Source organism: Diorhabda carinulata, chromosome X (genome assembly GCF_026250575.1).
Source record: "Diorhabda carinulata isolate Delta chromosome X, icDioCari1.1, whole genome shotgun sequence".
NCBI classification, from domain to species: domain Eukaryota; kingdom Metazoa; phylum Arthropoda; class Insecta; order Coleoptera; family Chrysomelidae; genus Diorhabda; species Diorhabda carinulata.
In genome coordinates, this window is record NC_079472.1 from 5,630,408 (window position 1) to 5,652,713 (window position 22,306).

A 22,306-nucleotide genomic window follows, 5' to 3' on the forward strand; every position below is an offset into this window, starting at 1 on the left:
TTGAACTCTTTGAACCCTTTCCAAATCGAATTTTGAAAATCATAGAAATTGGTTTCTAGGTATTTGTACGGAGAATATTTTAGTGCAAAATGAAGTCGATATCTCAACTAGCTGCCGAGCAAAACGAAAAAATCGAATTTGCAAACATACCACGTTTTACCCATTTAAAATCGAAATTTCGCAAGATCCTTTCTTAGCGGACTACAAGTGACAATCCGAAGTATACAAATACAAATTGTAAAATGCCGATCTTTAAATATGATATTAAAAACAATTACCAGCCATAAATCGGGCGCTGATTCTTCGTGTTTGATAAATCTATTTAAGACATTCGTAAGATTAAGAATCGCTATGCATCACGTGAGAAAACATATATTAAATAACTTGACACATTACAAAGCACTAAGAATCGTTACCGGTGCATTTCAAACAACACAGATTGAGAGCCTTTACTGTCTTACCGGAGTATCACCCCTCCGTCTCTGAAGAATCCAACTAAGTATGAACTATGCAACATCAGTCCTGTCAAATAAAAATAACCCTGTTAATCTAAAAATCAATCACAAATCGCTTTAAACACCTATTCTAAAACAAACAAACAACTATTCCGTTCGTTCTATGAAAGAATTCGCCAATATACAAACAACCTAGCACTTGAATTACCAGATTTCTTTCCAATCAATATAAATATACCTCCTCCTTGGGCAACCCCTATTCTCACCATCAACGTCAATATGAACTCCTTTAAGAAGGAAGAAACAAACCGTTCTCTAATAACAAAATCGTTCCGTACTCTTACGGAAGTAAGCTTCAAAGAATACCATTTTTTGTACACCGACGCATCCAAAATAACTAATGGCCTAGAAGCTACAGTCATAATTACAGACTCTATGAGATCAATACAAACCATTCAACAACTTTTTCCCAAACACCCAAAAGGTATCCTTCTTAAAACGAAAAAGCAGAGAAATGTGCCAAAGAAACAGCAGATAACTACGAAGCAATCGCAGTCGATATTAAAGTCTATAAAACCATCCGTACAACAATGGAAAAACAGTTTTAAAAATCGTAAGGACCAAATAAAAATTGATCGTTTAAGGCTAGGGTACATTAAAGTGACACGCTCATATTTATTTAGTCGAGAAAACCCACCAATATGTGAAACTTGTAATGAGAATCTAAACGTGAAACACTTTTTGTTGAAATGTCAAAAGTACAAAAACGAAAGACTAACTAACAAGATTCCAAAAGCCATAATTTCTCTACTTAACAATAATTTTATACCACAAACTTAATCAAATATCCAAAAAGACACTCAACTGTATCATAAATTGTGAATAACTGACATGTCGCTAATAACCTTTGAAGTTGATGTGACAATAAATATAAAAATAAATATGATTCGGGTATTTTAATTGAGTATATTTTATTAATTTTCTGCATATTCATCCAAATTTTAAATCTCTTGGGATGTAAATAAAATATTTCTTTGAATTATTCCTAATAAAAATATTTGTTTAAGGGTACGATACCTTTTTGTTATAAATAAACATTTTCCATTTAGTATTTTCCAAAAATGCAATACTCAGTGCCTTACATTATTTTCAATATAGAATGAGCGAAAAAAAGTCAAATAATTCCACATCCTTTATACAGATTGGCGCAATAGAACGTGCATATTGCATAATCTTTTTTCGCGAGGTAAACGGTTCGTGGGCGGGGGAACCTAGCGTGGTTGGATAGTTGCACTCAAAGAGTCTTAGTAGCCATGAGTCACTGCGACGGAAAGCGTCGCGCTTTTTGTGATCGCACGTTTTACGACACGGTCGTTCATACGTCTTGACAAGTTGACTGTATCGTTCAGAATATGGATTAAGACACATTAATGAAGCTCCGAGTATGGGTTAAGCTTTTTGGAGAGTTTTAAACCAGCAGCAAAAAGTTGGCCAAGAACGTCTAGGACCACAGACAATATTGATATGGTGAATTTACAACGAATTTTGAAATTGGATCTTGAAGTGCATCCTTATAAGCGCCAGTTAACACAGGAATTGAAAGATACCGACTTTGGCAATGTTGGCGTTTGCTGAAGAAATTCTTCGTCGATTTTCCACTTCTCACAACATCCTTTTTCCAGATGTGGCTCATTTTCATTTGAATGGGTTCGTAAATCGACAAAATTGTCATTATTAGACCGAAAAAAGTCCAAAAATGAGACATCAAAAGCCACTGCATAATCCGGAAGTAACGGTATGGGCAAGAAATATCAAGCAACCGAATTATTGGCCCTTTCTTCTTTGAAGATTCATGAGGACGAAACATCAACGTTAACACCGTTAACACCGCTATACTGCGATGTTAGAGAAATATTTGACTCCAAAACATGCGAGATCAAGAATAGCGAATACAAGAACTTTGTTCCAACAAGACGGAGTGACCTGTCACACATTAAATGACTCTATGGCGGCTGTGAGACAGATGTTAAAGACGGGATATCCCTTAGCACCCACGTAGCCTCGACTTGACGCCTCTCGATCTTTTTTTGTGGGACCACACCTCAAACATGAAGTCTACATGAACATTCCGAGGGTCAGCTAAAGGAAAATGTCCGCCAGGATATGGCAGCAATCACCTCAGATTTATTGACAGAGTTTTCACAACTACGTTCGTGCTTAGAGGAGTGCCGTCTTTGATTCTAATTTTATTGAGCGTTTTATTAAAGGTATACAGGGTGCCATAATTAGTTTTTGTTATTTACAAAATTCGAAATTCATACAGTAATAAAAAAAGACTCGAAAAACAGGAAAATTCAATAAACTCAAGTTTTGTGTTTGAAAATTCATTTTGCAAATGATGCCAGCATCATTTTTATTTTGCGGAATTTTCCAAATATAATGATTCTTCAATAAAAATTCAAATAACCTTAAATATTTCCTAAACCGTACGGAAATCAATTAGGTCGGTCTCATGAAATTTACTTTTGTTTCCACCACTTAATCAAAAAACGCAATAAAATATAGGGTGTTTCATTTAAAACTCCAAAGTTGATGTCGATACTGAAGAATTCGGACACCCTATACATAATACAAGGAGCTTTTGCAATTAAAGTTTTTTGATACCTTTTACAGGTTTACCCTCTATAAATACTTATTGAACTTCACCATAATAAAAAATTGCACGCGTCGTTACTTAGCAGCATTTAACAAAAAATAAGCTAGTGCTAGTAGCACACAGTTCACACTCTTGAGTTTGCCTACTCTCATAAAGTGTCGTGGAGAGTCTGAATCGGTCTTCATGAGAGGCGCTTCCTGAGAGTCTGGACCGGGTATCACACATCGATGTGAATGAAAGAAAGTAAGTCTCATAATATTGACTCTTTATTCAATGACTTAATTGATATAATGTATGAATCACTTCGTATTGAGCTTCAATTATCCTTTATCTGTGCTAAACTATGACGAGAATCATATAATACCAGTTAATTGACAGTATCTAGTGTTACCGATTCGAGATTAAAAGTAATAGTAACAGTAAAACAATTCCAAACATTCCATAAAGAAATATAACCAACAATTATGGAATTTATGGAAGATGGTATTGCACTAGCGACATGAAGTTCGCTCCTTTAGTAGTTTCTGACATACTAGGAAAATCGGATCCTCTTCTCGATCTTGTTCGTACTATAGAATCGCTGACGGATGATTGATCAGTACGTTTACCCTTCATTTGTACCCCTGCCATCAAATTCATTCTTCTGCTAGATGGTTGAGCTGCCATTGTTCTAAACAGATGAGAGAATTCTTCTTTGATCTTGTCGTTGGCCATGAGGGCTAAAATCTTCATTTGTCGTTTTTGAATAACCTAGAAACAAAAATAAACAAGTTTTCAAATTCAATTTCGACGAAATATCAAAAACGAAGTCGAAGCTAAGCTAAAATAAATGACAAAATAAGTTACTATTGTGATGATGAATATTTCAAACATTAAGTAGGCGCTCTAGTTCCATATTGAGTTTCAATCTCTTTTATCATACGTGTTGTTTTTATTCTCGGAAATCAAATAGTCCAGGATGTTTACAATCTACTCTATAAGCAGACTTATAAGTAAGTAGTCTATTAGTCTCTAAATTGAGTTAGGAACTATCCACTGGGAGTACTCTGATTTATTGTGGTAAGTCTTCTGGCCACATTCTCTTCAATCTTCAATCTTTGCACCAAGTGGAATAGTTTTTTATCACATCTTTGATTAGTGGGATGTTCAGATTGTTATGAATTGTTTGGTTAGTAACGTACGCTTTACTTAATATACGGAGTGTTTTGGATTGGAATGATTGGAGTATCTTCGTATTTGAAGGTTTACTGCAGCCCCATATATCTTTCCCATACGGCCAAATGAGCATTTTATTTTCGAGTCTTAGTTGAGTCATTTTGTAAAGTAGCCAGAGTGCATATGTTTTAGTTTGAAATCTAACTGTTTTATCTTATTTTTGATTTGTGTTTTCCATCTAAATGCAACGCTAAATACTTTACAACTGGTTTTATTGGAATGGGAATATTAATGATCAAGATTTGCAGATCTATAATTGAAAAAACATAAAGCACACTATAGAAAAATTATGAACTATGAAAATCTAATTCTCGAACCTTCAATGATGGGAATAACGTAAAATCCATAGATTAAACTAAGTGTCATTGGAAATAATTGCATGAATGCATCACCGATAATTTTTAAATGTTTTTTTCAATTGGAGATTTTGGCAAAATTTGTTTCCTAATTTATGAAGGATTTTTCGCGACGATATGAGAAAAAAAGACATTTGAAGTATGTGAGAACACACGTTCATTGAATTTTATTGTTATATTGATATTCAAATGAATTAATTTTCAACGAAACAGACCCGGAAAATAGAAAAATATGCTGGGAGAATACCAGTGTGGATTTCGAACCGCAAGATCAGTAACAGACCATATATATCCAATTTTAATCAGACTCAGAGAATGGAATACGAATACAACTCGAAATTTGCAATTTTTATTGACTTCCTGAAGGCATAACGACACAGTAACAAGAGAAAGTATTCTCAAAATAGTGAAAGACTTGAAAGTACCAAACAACAATCATGACACTCGAAAAGACTAAAATAAAAATTGAAATTAAACAAATATCAAATTGTTTGAACACAAATATAGGGCTGTAACAAGACGATCCTCTGTCTACTACGTTATTCAACATAATACTAGAATAATTAATAGGAAGAAGCGGTATAAACACTATGGGAGCAGTAAAAACAGAAACAACACATTTGCTAGCCTATGTAGATAATTCGGTAATCTCATTAACAAGTGAAAAAGAAAAAAAATTCTTGAAGTTAGATTTTTAGTTATATTTATTTTGATCAAATATTATTATTTTCATCAATTCAAGTTTTATGATTCTTATACTTTGAACGAAATTGTATTATTCTGAAAAATTCCCAAAAATGATGATAAAACCGAAAAATTAACTCAGATCGGGTACAGTCAAGTGTTGTTTAGAATTAAAGTGCTTTTTTCCTATTGAAAAGAGGCTGTCTCAAAAAAATTGATTATTTACGACCACCCTAATAAATATACACAAACGTTATTAACATTATTATTGTGGGACTGTGGCAATCAAACTCCAAAGTGTACCATTTTTGATGGGTATTCCAGGCTTTCGAATAACTACGTAAATAAAATATATCGAATAGCATTTTGAACTTCATCCAAAGTTCCGAATATTATGGCAATAAATATTTATAAATGGAACTACATATCAGATGAGTATGGTGAATAAGGTAGTACCTACCACATCAATCCATTAATTTTTTTCTAAGGCTCGTACTACACAGTAAGGTCTTGCATTGTCATATTGAAGGATAAAGCCTTTTCTGTTGACAATAGTTGATCAAAGATAGTCTCACTCGATTCGATTTTTCACGGTGAAAATATGCATTAAGAGTTTGAGCGCCTCAAAATTAATAATTCCGCGTCTACTATATCAAACACGCAGAAGCGGTAAACCCGGCTTCGTAGTACTTCGAGGTTATCTATTTGAAAAGATCCACTGCCTTTTGCGTTTCTGGTTATCAAATATTACCCAAAGATTATTTATGGTGCCGTTAGTAGTAATTCGTTGAATGTGATAGATAGCACGACATCGTTTAATATTTTTCCTCTTCCTAATGAATAGCAATCATAAGAATCATAAGATTTAAGCGAGCCTTCACGAACGTCCAATTCACTTGGATAAATCTCAAAAAACATACATTACCGGATGTGCTCTTCTGGTTTGATGGGTTGGTAATAATATTATAATGTCTATGATACTCATTTTTCAACGATTGAATTTTATATAGTTTTTACTGTACTATCTCTATAATCCCCAACATTTTGCTCAATATATCAAAAGGATTGGCAGTTTTGGAAAATCGGTGTTTTCATCAAAACCTTTCATCGCGAAAAAACGTGAAATCCCACCTAACATAGTCGTGATTTGTTATTTGATGCTCTGTTTTAAAAATATAGTCTTCACCAAAACAAGATATTTCCGTAGTAAAATTGTATTTTACAAAAAAAATCCTTGAACGGATTAAAAATTAGTCTACAAGTAACCAGAAAATGCTTTTTAGTTCACCTTAGATTTAAGAGCTATCTTTCCATCATACTAGTTTATACCAATGAGAGTACAAAGTCTTATATGTATGTATCAACCGAAGAAATTAATTTTTCTGGTCTAAACAGATTCTTATTTTGGTATTCATGTTGTATGTGGATCAATTGATTAATATAATTACGCGAATTGCCAATATCAAGTCATATATCGAAATGGGTCCAAATGTCAATTTATTTAAAACTGATTTTCAACACCTAGAATCCTGACGTAAAATCAAGAAGATTCTTCACTAGAGAAATGAATAATTCTATTTCTTTAATTTGATGGAGATAATGGAAAGAGAAAGTTTGCTTTAATTATTAAATAATTTGATACCTTTTCTCCTGTGTCATCATCAAGCTCGATGTCATTTACGATTTCAGTGCATCGACGAATGTAGCTCTTCAAGTCCTTATCTTTTATCTGATCGGCTACATTCATACAGTTTTGTAACGATAATAGAGCGTCGTTTTTGTTTTGGTATCTTATGCATATTCTTGTCATCAACATGTGAAGATTGAAAAGCCATTGAACTTGATCCTCGTGGTCTTGTGCTTCTAATATACCATTTTTACAATAGACTCTGGCTTCTTCATATCGTTTATTCAACATCTGGAATCTAATATGTATAAATGAAGCTAGAGTTCCACATAATTTGGTAATTGTGATGATCTGAGATAATCAAATAGTTATTCTAAGTATTTGTTAAAAATATTAAATTAACCGTTATTTACAGCTTTTACATTAGGTGTAGGAATTGATACATATCATGCAGCTAGAATGAGCTTATATAAAAATAAAAGTGAAACAAAAATTGACAAGATGTGAAACAATCTTATTGATATTTGATATTATGAAAATATTTTTCTGTTAATACCAGTTTCAGCCACCAAGGACGGTGTTACCACTTTCGCTTTTAAAAGTTAGAATCTATCATTTAATAAGTTATATATGGAAAAGAGAGATAATACCAGAAGCGTAGAAAATGGCAATGATGCTACCAATATACTAGAAAAAGAAAAAAGATAATTGCAGAAAATAGAGAGGTATAGCGCTACTAGATACATTCTGCAAAATAATGTCTTAATCAATAGATAGAAGTTTGAAAAAATGAGAAGAAAACTTGTTTGGAGACCACCAATGCGGGTTCAGATCTCGAAGATCAGTCACAGACCAAATTTTCAGTCTGCATAGATTTGCAAAGAGCTTACGATACTGTGAATAGGAACCATATTCCGAAAAAGTCTTACCAAAATGACACATGAACGTACAAAAACGAAAATAAAGGCAAATCAAACAATATCAAAATGTTTCCAGAGCAACGTTTGATTAGAACAGAGAGATCTGCTATCCACCCCGCTGTTCAATATAGTATTAGAATAGACAGTAGGTGAAATAAGTCTGAGCAGAGACATTTAAAACAAGGACAACGCAACTGCAGGCATATGCAGATGAGATGTAGTGATCTTTTCAACATCGAAAAACGAGCTTAAGGAAATTTGCAGATCCTCCATAGAAACGGTATAGACAGTGAATCTTAAAGTTAACAAAGGTAAGTTCATGATAATGACAACACCACAAATATACGAAGAAAAAGTAACGAGTTCAAAAGTATGTATATCTTGGGGTGGTTATCAAGAACCACGTTCAAGAGAAATAAAATCTAGAAGCAAGAAATGACGAAGGGAAGTAAATAATTGAGTGCATTAAATACGATAATAATTAGCAAAAAAGCGAAGCTACATCTATATCAAACAATCATAAGATCAACAGTAAACTACAGAAGCGAAGATTCTTAACAAAGCAGAAGAAGAAATATATGGGAAAGGATAATATTAAGGGGTAAATAGGAGGTAGAGTTATGGCTGGAATTTATTAGGAGAAGCGGAATCAAGCAAAATAATAGGATCTCGAAAAAGAGAGTTGCGTACCATCTATTCCTCAGTCTTTCTTTTATTTTTGTTTCTCCCTGTTCTATGTCTATCATTTTTTTTTGCTTTAAAATCTGGTATTCTCTGGATGTGACCCAGCCACTTTTTTTGGATCTTATTATCGGAGGGAGAGGCATTAGGAGTGGAAAACGAAAGCAAAAAATAGGAAAGAGTGGAAGGGAATTACTTCCATAGTATGTAGCACTATAATTTGTGAAAAACAGATAAAAATTTGTCAAAAATAAAAAACAACTAATTTTAAAACAGTAGAGACCTAAAATCAAGAACATTTAGAAGCATAAACTTATATAAAAAGTCTAATAAATTTGTAATTAAAGAAATAGAATAGCACCCCAAAATCTGTCGGTGTTTACATGTATCAATATTGTATCCCAAATTTCTCTGGCCTAATTTACCGCATCAAATATCATCTATTTACTCTTTGGCCCAATTTAATGCTGCCCAGTAAACTGATGCTCTTTCTCCTTTATTTCAATAGTCCAATAGGACTCATGTGCCGCTATCTCTGTCTTTAATATTAACTCTACGTAGAAAAGTTTTTGATTATTAACTAATGTAGAAAAATAGAGAGTCTCCTGAATCAATTTCATAGAATCCATTTGGTAGTTCCAAAAAAAATTTCGTTATGTCATCTCCCGAAAAAATGTATACTTCTCACTACCCCAAAAAAGGGGTAGTGAGAATTCTTCTATTCAAAAATGTTTACAAGAATTAGGAATATAATTATCATTCAACATTTTGATCACAAAGTTGGAAACTTATTTGCTTAAGCTATTAAACTATTCATAAGTAATACATGTGATTTTGTTTTGCAATAATTCCAATCCTTCGCTCATTTTTAGCAATCTAAACCATCAGGAGAAAATTATGTTTTATATTTGACAGAACGGACGCTTCGATTTCAAATAGAATATAAAAATTATTCGTAATATCCAAAGAGAAAAAAAATTTTCATATGAACCATGACAAGTGTTTCAATTTTTAAGATCCATTAATGGACCTCGACGACAGTTAACTTCTATACCTGGCTAATTCATGATAACACCAACATATTTCTAGAGGTGCTTCAGCTGTAACCAAACGTTTTTCGAAAAATTCCAATTGTTGTTTTATATCAAACACGCCAAGGTCGTATTGGTTTATAACAGAATCTCCGGAGGGCTTCCTACTGATAGGTTGACCCATAGAAACCAAGATACGTTTCTCTTGATCCCACTTACTCTGAAAAAAGAATATTCCATAATCAGTACATAAATTCATGATCATTTATCAATCGGATAAATTAAAGATTTCAGTTCAGAATGGAAATAACATGATATGGATGAAATTTGAACTCAAATGTATACCAAGTAGGATGCAGTGAAAGATTCAATGTTTTGGAACTTCCGTGAGTAGATAACTAATGTAAAATAAAAAGAAATGGCTATGGTTATTTATCTAGGACCTAAGTGGTCCACCACTGGTCCACGGGAGACTCGACGGGGGTCTATGTTGGGCGTGACAAAAAATGGAAGTCCATAATCGTAATACGACTTGTGGTGAATGTGAATCTTGTATAAACTTGTTTTATTCTTCACCAATACAAATATGAATATAAAGGAATTTTATAAAGAGAAGTGAATCGATATTAGTATTGGGCCGTGGCCGAATTTGTTCCCAGACTTCCGAAAAGTGAAGTGATATCGATATCTCTCTCATTAAAATAATTTTTTTTCGTAATTATCATTGTAGAAGATCTTGTGCTGGAAGTAGTAGATTTCAAAGAAGTGAAGTTGGATAGAGTCAATTGTTCGATTAGCAAACTTTCCTTTTCTGATATCCACTCACAGTACAATCAAAATTTAAGTGAAAATTTGTTTCGTTATTAAATAATTAACCCTATCAAGCTATCAATTCTAACCTTCCTTTCTTTCGAAAACTGTTAATTCGTAGTTGAAACTCAACCTCAACGCAAGTTTCCATAGATAGATCTAATTTTCACTATTTTCGAAATTTGGAAATTGTAGCTGCGTCCACGGGATCCAACAAAAAGTTCAAAATGGTTTATGAAACAGAAATGTTTGGGAATCAATGATCTAAGACAGGTCAATCAATTTTTTTTGTTCATTCAAAGAGACCTTGAAATTATAGTAGATCATAATGGCAAATCTTATGTTCTGATTACTGCTAAAGGATGGTGGTATTAGAAAATGCAGATATAGCTCTTCAAAATATACAGATTGGCCCAAGTATATGTAAATTGGTCCGAAATGATACACATCAATTTATGAAACTGATAGTATCGCTAAAAACGCGAGTACTGTTTCATTATTAATTTACTGATTAATAAGGAACATGCAGTTTTGAAAAATATTTCTAAAAGCTCTTGATTACAGTTTTTTGTTTAATATGAATGTACAACATTACGATAATTAATGTCATGTTTCCATCTACCCCTTGACACACGAATATTACGTCACACGCTTTCATATTTAATAAAGCATGAAATAAATCATGAGGAAATAGTAATTTTTCTTTATTTGGACTGTTCTAATATTGAAGCATAGGTGTAATGGGTAACCTACAATATTAGCTTTAAATAACTTTTTCTGTTTTCATCTGGTTCATCAAAATTGTGATAGAGCATTTCTTCTTAAACGCATTATTTGTTTTCAATAGTAGTCGCATGGTGCTAAATCTGGTTAGTAAAGCCGACATGAACAAGCATAAAGACTAAAGACATGCGAATCAAAAGCTACAAAGTGTGTCGTCATGATAATAAAGAAAACCGTTGGCTTGTTTTTAAGGTCTCTTTCTTTGAAAAAACGTTTCAGTACTCAGTACCCCTTCTTCAACGTCTGTTTTATGTCTGTTTTTCGCACCTTAGTAGACAAATTTACTAAAGTAAATTAGCAGACCCGGCCACGCGGTCAAAAGATCTAAAGAAATTTTGGATCTTCATTTGGCATTTGCATCAATGATCCAATTTTATTATATATTGAATTTTGAATGTTGTCTCAAAATTTCGACCATATTCACAAACTTTGGATGACGTAAACGACGTCATTTGGAAGCAAGAATTGAATTTTCGTGTTTTACGCAAAAATAATTTTGATTCATTTGAAATGCCAGAAAGAAAAGATTTCAAAAGTACCGGTGGAGTAGGGAGTAGTGACGATACAACTTTTCCTGATGCGCAACACATGCCAGGTGTTAACGCCTGACAACAATTGCATATTTTGTCCATCGCACCAATAGCAACTTTGGAATCAGCCGAGTAATTGATGTCTGGTTCATAATTAAATGCAAAACGAACAAATGATCCACGTGTTACTGCGCGGTAGGTTCGATGATTTTCTCGGTTTTGTTCTCTATATGAATCTCTGTGTTGTTGACGTGCCACCCTGGTTCTCAATGCATTTTCTTGTCGACGATTATCACGCTGTTGTCGTGATTCTCGTACACGAATTTCAGCTGTTCAAATTCTTTGAGCTGTATTTCCTTTTTTCTCTCTATTTGACTGATTTATGAGCTTTCACACGTGCACATCGAGGCATTAAGATTGGATTTTTTGGGTGGCATTTTACTAAAAATAGTAATTTAATTTTTAATATAAATTAATTTCACTGTTCTCTAAATAATTGTGAGCTAGAAGTAAAAAAAAATATTCGAAGTAATGTACGTAACGAAGACAAGATGAAGAATGATTTGAAAGAAGCGACGTTAAGTGGTATAGTAAAATAAGACATGTATAGTGTGTAGTCTAAGAAAATATATCACACCTATGAGGTTTTAACGATAAAATTTTACAGTTCTCTGCAAACAAATTCGCTTAAAGCGCCATTTGTACCAGACTTATGGAGGCTACGATTAATAACAACAATCAACGTTGATGATCAGTTTATTATTAATTATTTATTTATGTAAATAATAACTATTCTATCATTAAGTTGGACCAAATTACATATATATGCAAACTTTCATGATTATCAGTTGACTCGTTTTCGAGTTCGTTCGGAACATACACACGGACACTGAATTTTTATATATTAAGAATATATCTACAGGGGTTAATATAAACAAAAATATTCCTAGGAAACTAGGAAGATTTGTTGAGTATATCAGAAGACTAACATGAGTTTTGTCGCCCTAATAGACACGTGAAAATGCTAGGTTTAGAACATTCAGATTCTACTACGTAAAGAAGAAAACTTCTATTCAATTTCTTCCTAAATGTGGGATATCGACAGCCTTTCCATATCCTTTCACAAAAACTTTGGAAACTCGAGCTCCATTATCAACATCCATTTCTTCATTAAAAGCTGTCCAAACTTTGGTTTTTGATGATTCAACACAAGAAGAGCCTACCCTAAAAATTTGATCTCAAATAGATAAAGCCATCTCCTAGATGGGTGATGGTCATCTTCATCTTGGAATATAAACTGAATATAAATTGATTTCAGTACTGATGGAAATGGACATTCGTCACTGAACATCATATGGGTATTTTTGGTATATATATAAAAGTGTAATATCAATTTCGTAGGTGCAAAAATATAATCTCAATTTTTGAGTATTACTCACTTGTTCTTTATTAAGTCTGTTGAGGTAATAAAATGCTTTACGAATATATATCAAACTTTGCTGGAGATACTCATCTTTTTCCGGCAATAGCCTTTTAGGTTTTGCATCACAATATAATCTTAGCTTATCGGCAAGTTCCAGTACTGCATTTAAATCTTTATTATCGCAAGCTTCTTCCAATTTGGTTAATATCTTCATAGCCTCTTTTCTATAATTTTGTTGATGTAGTAGTAGCTCCGCATACTGTCTAGACTTCAGTGTACCTAAAATGAAACAAATTCATATATCGAAGAAGTCTACTAAAAACATAATTTATATTTCTAAATATTAGTTTTTAATCGAAGAATGATTTCTTTCTATATAAAAAAGATATTGCAATTTCATTGAATTGATCCGATCTTGACTCGGAAGACGAAATACCGCGTTGAGGGGTCTATACTATGCTAATTACTAAATTCATGAATCGAGGGTTACTACTTAAGCTTTAAGATCAACACATGCGCTTGAACCAATTGTCGAAGCCTTTTTGTACGCTTCCTATGTTAAATAAAAACGTTGACCTCGCAAATTATTTTTGAGAGAAAAATCATTGGGTGCCAAACAAAGACTGTTCGTCGGATGACCTATCAATTCGATGTTTTGACCGTTCACAAACGTTTTAGTTTGAAATGATGCCTGAGAGCTCATATTGTCGTGGTGGATAATGATTCGTCTTCACCGATTGCTTTCCCTGATTTTTTCAAACACTTCTACCAAACAAATGCTGGTGTACCATTCAAAATTGACCATTCTACGTTTTTCTTATCGAACTGTGGCGATATTTCCAGTTATTCAGAAAAATCAAGCGACCAGTTGCTCCGAAGTGCTTCGTGCACGAACAACTTTTGTTGGATTTGGCTCGTCTTAAATGATGGTATGGCACATGACGATCTGGTAATATCAGTTTATGCACAACAATGATGTTTTCTGGCATAAATACCGATTTTGGCTAGCCTTCCCGAATTTCATCCTGTAGAGAATTGCGACCACGATTGAATTCGGAAACCCATCGAAACATGGTGGCCCGAGATGGTGCGTCATCACCAAAAGTCGAAGCTAGTTGATCGGCACACTGTCGTTGGTTAAATCCACATCAAAAGTTATACATAATCATTGCACGAAAATGTTTGGTATTCAATTTAATTTTTTCACCAAGTATCTGTAAACAACTGAAAAAGCAATCATATGACAACACGTTGTGAGTACGTTCACCATTAAAAATGTCAAAATTCATGTCAGATTTGACATATTCACATCGGTGTTACCATATCTCAAAGCTTAAGTAACAGCCCTATAAGGTAAGTCACATGTGTAATATTTACTAAGCCTTAGCCGATTGGGTGCTACTATTTAACTTGGAAATACCGGTCTTGTAGATAGGATTCAAAGATGAGGAATTAATTATGTAGGAGGTTTTTTCTGATCTTATATAAAAACTGATCTCTTCGAACATTTTCCAATTCCAATTAGTTTACAAATCACTTATTCTTTCAAAAAATTTTTAGTACATACAGTTGTCGAAATGAGTTTCTCCCACCGTTAATAATGATACTGAAAATGATATCTTAAGAGTGGAATGGATGATTATAAATTTGGTTGTAGAAAATTTCACCTGATATTCTCGCTTCTTGATACTTAATAAAGTAGAACGGTCGCCTAATCCTCAATAATTCTTGTTTATTGGCTATATATGAATACGTTTCTTTGGCAATTTTCTTCAGGCGTTCATTACCGGCTTCGTTCGCAATACACATACCTGGAGTACCCTGTTTCATTTTCTTACAAAATATCTTCTCCAAATACATAGCGTCCAAATATTTTTCTGCCATAAAATTTTCGATATTTTTCGTATATCTGATTAAATAGACTTACATTAGTATAAGTTTAGACATTAATTCTGAAATTTTGAGCCAGTTAATCCGTTTGAAATAGATGGCACTCAATTTTAGCCTCAAAATATCATCCGACAACTCCGTATGAGAAAAAAAAACAGTTTCAACTTTCAACGGCGCAGGAAATCAAGTCAGCTGCGTAGAAACCTACAAGAATTCTATATTGAGACCTCGTTGCCATGTTTTATATCGTATGTGCCAGATTTGAGGAGCTATTGAATGGTGTATTATATGTCTTGAGATTTGTCTTTGGCAAATAATGAGGCTGTTTGGTGCTAAAAATTATATTTTTCCTAGTAAGCTCTCCAACAGTTTAAGTTAAAACAGCGATTAAATGAATAAGTCAATAATCAACTTAGTTTTCACTCAACTGCATATTTCTAATATATTTTGTACTTCGATTAATATATCAGGTGTCCCAGGAGAATGACATGTCAATATTCTTCTTCTACCAAAAAATGCAGATTCCAAAATAAAAATAAATCGTTGAAATTATCATTAATAAGTAATAAAAATTTTAATTAGTTCAATATTGTTAAAATATTCTCCATATCTACAACCATAATAACTAACCAATATTCAGAATGGAAGAGATTTCTTCATTTATTTTTTGCTGACTAGAACTACTTCTATGATACCTTATTAAAACGGTTAGATTTAGGAGTAATCCAATACCTCCCTCTAGCGTGTATGATACTAATTAGACAGGAAAAACCTGTTGAATGGCATCGAAGTCATAGGAACTTTTTCATAATAACATAACACTTTTCTCCATCTATTATTTAAATGGATATACATGAAAAATACAATGATTGTTTTTCTCATGTCATTTTAAACGATTGCGTCCCCTAGCGGCAGGCATCTTCTTCTCCTATGGTGCTACAGCTCTTGACCTCTCTAAGCTAAGTTATCTTCCCCAGTTGCTTTTATCTAAAACTGTCCTCTTCAAATGTGTACGTTAAGAAGACCGATTGCGTCATCTGCTAGCTTTTCCTAGGTCTTCCAATGCCCACGCCTCTCAAAATTAAATTCAACTACTTTTCTCGGAATTATCTGTTCATCTATTCGCCCTATATGACATGCGGATTGATCTGTGTTTCCTTGATATAGCTCATTCCCATTATTCCTGAGGAACTGAGCTACCTCGATATATCTCAATGATAATGAAGGCTTAGTGGCAAATTTGCATATAGTTTGGCCAATATCCATCCATATCTAGATAATTATAGAGGCTTTGAATTCACCAAGCTTAATCCACGTTGTTCCTCAAATGTTTGTTATGGATCTTTTAGATATTTATTAACTACTTTGCTTAAAACAATTCCCTAGTTGAGACCCACATGACCAAATGGGTTTGAGTGAATGTTTGTACACCATAAGCTTTTTGTGTACAGTTATTTCCTCACTCTTAGCAAATTAATTTAGATTTGGTCAACAATATCGTTACTATAGAGGCTATCGTTTCGATGGTAACAGTTAATTGTTGTGAAATCGTTCAGAAACGTATTGAGTACTATAGTTGAATACCATCCGTCCAAAAAAATTCGAGTATATGTTTATACAGCAGATTAAAGTTGTATCCAATTAGCGAATACATTTTTTTATATTCAATGCGATGATCTCCATCGTATATAGATTTTGTGTCCATACGGAAATAACATAGTATGGCGAGATGTAGTTGATGATGACATTGAGGTATCAGTTGAGGACTATCTTAAATGACGAATTCTGTAATAAAATAAAGACCATTCATCTGCTACTAACCTTTGCAAAGGACTGAATTGAAATGGTTGATTCAAAGGTGGGATCACGTATTTCAACGATTGTTGACTATCGAGAGTATCCCGTAATCTTAGATGTTCCTCGACTTGATCTCCCAGTTTCTTGGTAGATTTTCTAGTACGAGTTTTCTTTTTTACAATTTTCTTATTTCTGGGAATCGGTCCAGTATCTCTACCGGCATCTAGCACTCGTTTCCATGCCAGTTTTCTTATTATTATGAAATGATCACGCATCGGTTTACCTGCTGATTCCCCTAGACATTGTTCGATTGTAGAAGAACATTTCATGATACCCAAGAAGAAATCATCAGGTTTTTTTCTGAAAATTGTTATAAAAATAAATTATTCTCATAATAGTATCATATCTAATTAGATAAACCTGCAGAAATATATAATATATATAAGTTGAAGTCGTCTCTTGAATTGTCACAAAATTGATCGATTAATCTCTAAATAATTTTACTCGTAGTGAAAATAGAATTATTTTCAAGGAATTATCTTCTACATAAACTAAAATATCAGGTAATGAGTATGCATAATCATACAATATAAGCTCGCAATCTGTATAAAAATTATCAATCTGCTTCGTCTGTAGAAGCATTTTGCCGGGGCCATGTATAAGTCTTTTTAATGCTGGTTCTGCAAGCGCGAAGTGAAGATTGCTGTTTACTTGAAAATATGGAGGGTAGAGAGAAGAACAATCTGTGTCTGAGAAAAAATGTACGTCAAAATGTGCTAAATACTTAAATGGGGGTGAACACATCCCCTGACACGGTAACTTCGCACTTCCTAAGCAAGTGCCCAGTTATGCATGGAGAACAGCTGTAAAGAAGGCGAAGGACCACTCAGATTAGATCTTTAGCCGAAGAAGGTTGGAAAGGGCTTACTAGGGACCAGATAATCACGAAATTAAGGGTATATAGCTTAGGGTAGATAAAGGAGTCTACGCGCGAAACCGAGACGCGGAACCTGTCGAAATGACAGGTGGTGGTGGAATGTCCTCTATCGCATCCATCCGTAGATTTATCATTTTAAAGAAAGCGCCAAGTATTTTTTACGCCCTGGACAACTTTTCAAAATTTTGTACCCTGCAATTTGTTGAAATTCTCAATAATGAGTCAACAATAGTATTAACATTTCTAACTCGGCATAGTTCAATTCATCTACAACTGCTACAATCATATCACAACCTTTGTTGACTAGTGCCATTCTGGGAGATTTTTCAGCGGGTATTTACGTCATATTTATTCAATAAACCAATCTACACCCGCTGTAGATGTCGGTGTTTGTGTTGGTTCTTATTTATAAACACTACTCGTTTGTATTTCTCGCTTTTTTCGTGGCTTCTGTCCATGCCCTTCTGAAATTTCAATTTTTACAAAAAATGTTTAGGTTTGCCAAATTCTTTTTGCTGGTCTATTGATTTTCATTCTATAAAGATGTCCAAGTCATTTGAGCTGCTATGTTTCAATTGTTTCAACTACAGGTTCCATATATTCAACTGTTCTTTTATAATACATTTCGTAGATACTTTATTTCTGCTACTTAAATTCAGAGGATCCAACTGTCCATCCCTTATTTCTGTATACTTTTTGTATCAGTTCCTCTATCTAAATCCTCTAAATTCTCTTTTTGACGTAGAAACATTGAGTTGGTCATGATTTTTCCTTACCTGGTTCCTTGCAGTCATTATAGGGAGTTGACCTTGTAAAATCGACATGCTCAATAAATGACCACATAAAATTCACATATAATTGGATGGTCGCAATTTATAATGTCGGTGGTACAAAGTCACATTTGTTGCAATTATCTCGTTTTCTACGGGTTTTACGTCAATTGTATCTATTATAACTATTGTAGAGAATTCAATCCTCTACAACTTTTTTATTTAACATTTTTTTACACCTTGAACTGTTTCCGAGATAGAGGACGTAGAGCGCATATTAAGGTTATAATTTATTGCCACATATATAATTATCATTTTTCATTAACTTTTAGATTAAATTCAATCTTTCTTTCTGATAATTCTAAAATTTATCAATTCAATAATCTCTTTCGGTAATTGAAAAATTACTAAGGGACATACTTTGATTACATTGTAATTATATTCTCATTGTCACTGATAGCATTTGAAGTAGAAAATAATTAAGTACATCTTATTCAAATTCCGTAAACTTGATGCAGCTTTGGAGAAGAAAATTGTCCGGATCAGAGATTATTTGTGCATGCAAACCTTATTAGCAGTTTATAATGCTGCGAAATCTGTGGATAATATCGATCATCTCCGTTATACCCTATACGTCAAGTTAACAAAGTCGAATAAACCTGTGAAGTTATCAAATATTCCACCAACGAGTGGAGCAGCTCACCAACATTTCAATCGCGTTCATTATCAAATTCAAACTTGGTTAGCTCATGATTTATAACCCTAAGAATTGGGTTGGACAATGCTGAACGAATTCCCGGAACGTACCATGACTATTTTACAATTTGCATCAGATGAGAAAAGTGGTTGTGGCTCTAGATGTGAATGCAGGAAAGCGGGGTTCCATTTCTCTTTAAATTGCAGCCAGTGTAATGGACAAGCTTATCTCAATACTGTACCATATCAGACTGATATTAATGATGATATAACATTTCACCCAGAAATCGTGAATGACTTGGAGATAAACGTCGTTGAAGACGGTAATAAAAAGAACCTTGGAGTTCCGCAGCAGAGGGACGACGACGAAGATAATGGAGAAGAAGAGAATAAAAACTAGAACTTGTTTTTATTAATTTTGACAATAATAAATCTATAAAATGACACGTTTGATAAAAACAATAATTTATTATTATTAAATAAATTGACACTTAACTAAAAATAGATAAGTAACCAAAAAAAAAAAAGAATTTGATCTATAAATTGATGAAAAATGGAACTTATATACATTCAACAAAAAATCATGACCTTAATATTAGGAGTTTTTGATCGGGACTACCAATTGACCTCAGATAATTCTCTGACCGCGCGCTCTACGCCCTCTATTTCGAAAAAAATTAAGTGTATAAAAACTTTTGGATACAAAAGTTATAAAGAATTGAATTCTCTACAATAATAATAAATACAAATGGCGTAAAACCAATAGAAAACGAAAACATCGATTTTTGACTCCTAACTTTAAAACTTCCAAAAGGTTTTTACGTTGTAATATACTGGGTATGTCGATTTTCCGAGATATTCACATAATTTGGCCCAAGATGACTGTACCATTGTTGTTCCATTTGATTTTGTTGGATTAAATGAAAGAAAAAAATACCCAATTAAGTGCCACTTAAATACGATAATCGAATTCTTCAATAAATTCTGCGCATTTTTCGTTCTACAAGTTTCAGTCTATCTTCTCAAATAAGAGGTGAGGAGATGGAACCTTGTTATGAAAAACTGCTCACTTGCTCCCACCTTTTATTTGAGAGATAGACTAAATCATTTCGAATAAAACGTGCACAGAATTTGTTGAAATAATTGATTATTATATATAAAGTTTCCCTTAATTGGTAAATTCTGAAAAATTTTTATTTTATTAATTTAATTTGTTTAAATACACCCTTTAGTGGTGAAATTAAAATTTTGAAAATAATTTCCACGTGTTTCTCGGGGCTACTTTCCTCATAGTTTTTTGCTGAAACTGTTACACTGAGGTGTAACTAGAAATATTTCGAATTTTACGGTTGATTTTAGTGAAATTCAACTCAACATTGAGACATTCTTAAAATTTCCATACCTGATAGGTAATAGCCGAAAATTTTGCACCAGGGCATCTTCGAATTCGCAGTTGAGGAATGTAGTTTCCGATTTCTGTGCTAGACCTATCAAATTATCACCTTCGGTACTAAGGACTTTTTTTAAATCCTCCAGAGCTCCTTTATATTGGCAAGCTTTCGAACGAGCTTTGGATCTATCGATAAGCGTTTTCATATCGTCAGGATTCTTTTCTACAGCCCGATCATAGTATTTCAGAGAACGTTGGTACTGTTCTAGTCTTGCTATATAATTTCCAAAACCTCTCCATAATGTTTCGCATCCGTATATCTCCTTCGGTGCGAAAGGATTTTTTATATCCATTCTGAAAAAATTAAAATATAAATTATTTGTATATATGAATACTTGTCAATAATTTGACAGTGATTGACAGTAATCATGCATCCTTCAATTCAATGTGCTCCAAAATCTCCTTTGCCTTTGTCCCTATCTGAGATAACGAATATTAGAATTAATCTAACAAACAATTCTAGAAATAGTTCATTATTGACTATAAAAGGTAAAAATTTCTTTAGCTTTCCACTTTTTAGACATTTTTTTATGTTTTTCTTGAGTAATCGTCTTGATTTTAGGTCTGTTTTGATATAAAATTAGTTTCAAAAAACAGGTAAAGAATTGACAATTCAACTTGTTAAGGTCTGTATCAAAAGATCGTAGCGCACCGGTCCGCGATGCGTGGCATCATTCTTTCTCTAAATGCATTGATATATTCTTTCTAAATACATATATTTTTGAAAATTGAGAACTAAAACTTTCTTTCTTTCTGATTCTATGATCTTTTGCGGTTGAATAACTCCGCTTTGAGTTTCCTATGTTTATTTCCGAACCTTCACAACTTCTTACTCACCGACTCCACTATCCTGTTCCATTACTTCCACAATTTGGCTCCTGTTTCTCGCCCCCACCGCTGCAGTATCTACATTAATTCCCAACATGCTTTAGGTCGATAATTTAGAAAACTGATGGGTCGCTTCCACTCTGTCGCCGTATCACAGCTTCGTATATGTCATAAGCAATTAAGCCCTTGGATCTTCATCACTGTCACTAATTCACCTCGTCCTTGATCGCGTGATTTATCAATCTTCATAGGTTAACTTTGTCGGTATTGACCGATTGCAGCATCTTCCTTAAAATCTTTCTCTCCAATATTCAAAGATTTTCTTCGTCTTTCTCTAACAGACACATGGTTTCGGCTCGATATGTAATGACTTATCTAATCCCTGTTCTGAATGTTCTTAGCTTTGTGTTTGTGCTCAGCTCTTTACCCTTTCAAAACTGTACATTCCTCAATTTTTTTGTCTACAATAGAGATAGTAATTTACACATATGAGGGCAATCCGATAAATAATTAACCTTAGTACATTCTCTTAGACGTCAATATCTGTCGATGATCGCACAAAGACATCAAAGAGCTTCTAGATGCTGTGTGTTGTAACCACCATTGCGACTATCAAAAGTGTAGGCCGAAGGTCGGTTTTTGATGAGCCACGTCCAAGCGCCCTTAAAAAGAGTACCACGCAGAATAACGTATCAGAAATCCATGATCTCGTGCTGGTATATTATCGATTGGAAGTGAGCGAGTTAGCTCAAACAAAAGATATGTTT

General features: G+C 33.5%; 2 protein-coding genes across 2 annotated transcripts in view; one reads left to right on the forward strand and one right to left on the reverse strand.

Annotated features, from left to right (window-relative positions):
• Positions 1–22,306, forward strand: part of LOC130902118 (high affinity cationic amino acid transporter 1) — a 153,749-nt gene that overhangs the window by 16,733 nt on the left and 114,710 nt on the right. The window lies entirely within an intron of this gene.
• Positions 3,360–21,020, reverse strand: LOC130902120 (outer dynein arm-docking complex subunit 4-like). Its single transcript, XM_057813974.1, has 7 exons — positions 20,664–21,020; positions 16,883–17,218; positions 14,839–15,080; positions 13,188–13,450; positions 9,649–9,845; positions 7,009–7,291; positions 3,360–3,861 (listed from the first exon to the last, which is right to left on the reverse strand). Exons 1-7 carry the CDS (start codon positions 21,002–21,004, stop codon positions 3,583–3,585), a joined length of 1,941 nt encoding a protein of 646 aa, XP_057669957.1. The 5' UTR covers positions 21,005–21,020; the 3' UTR covers positions 3,360–3,582.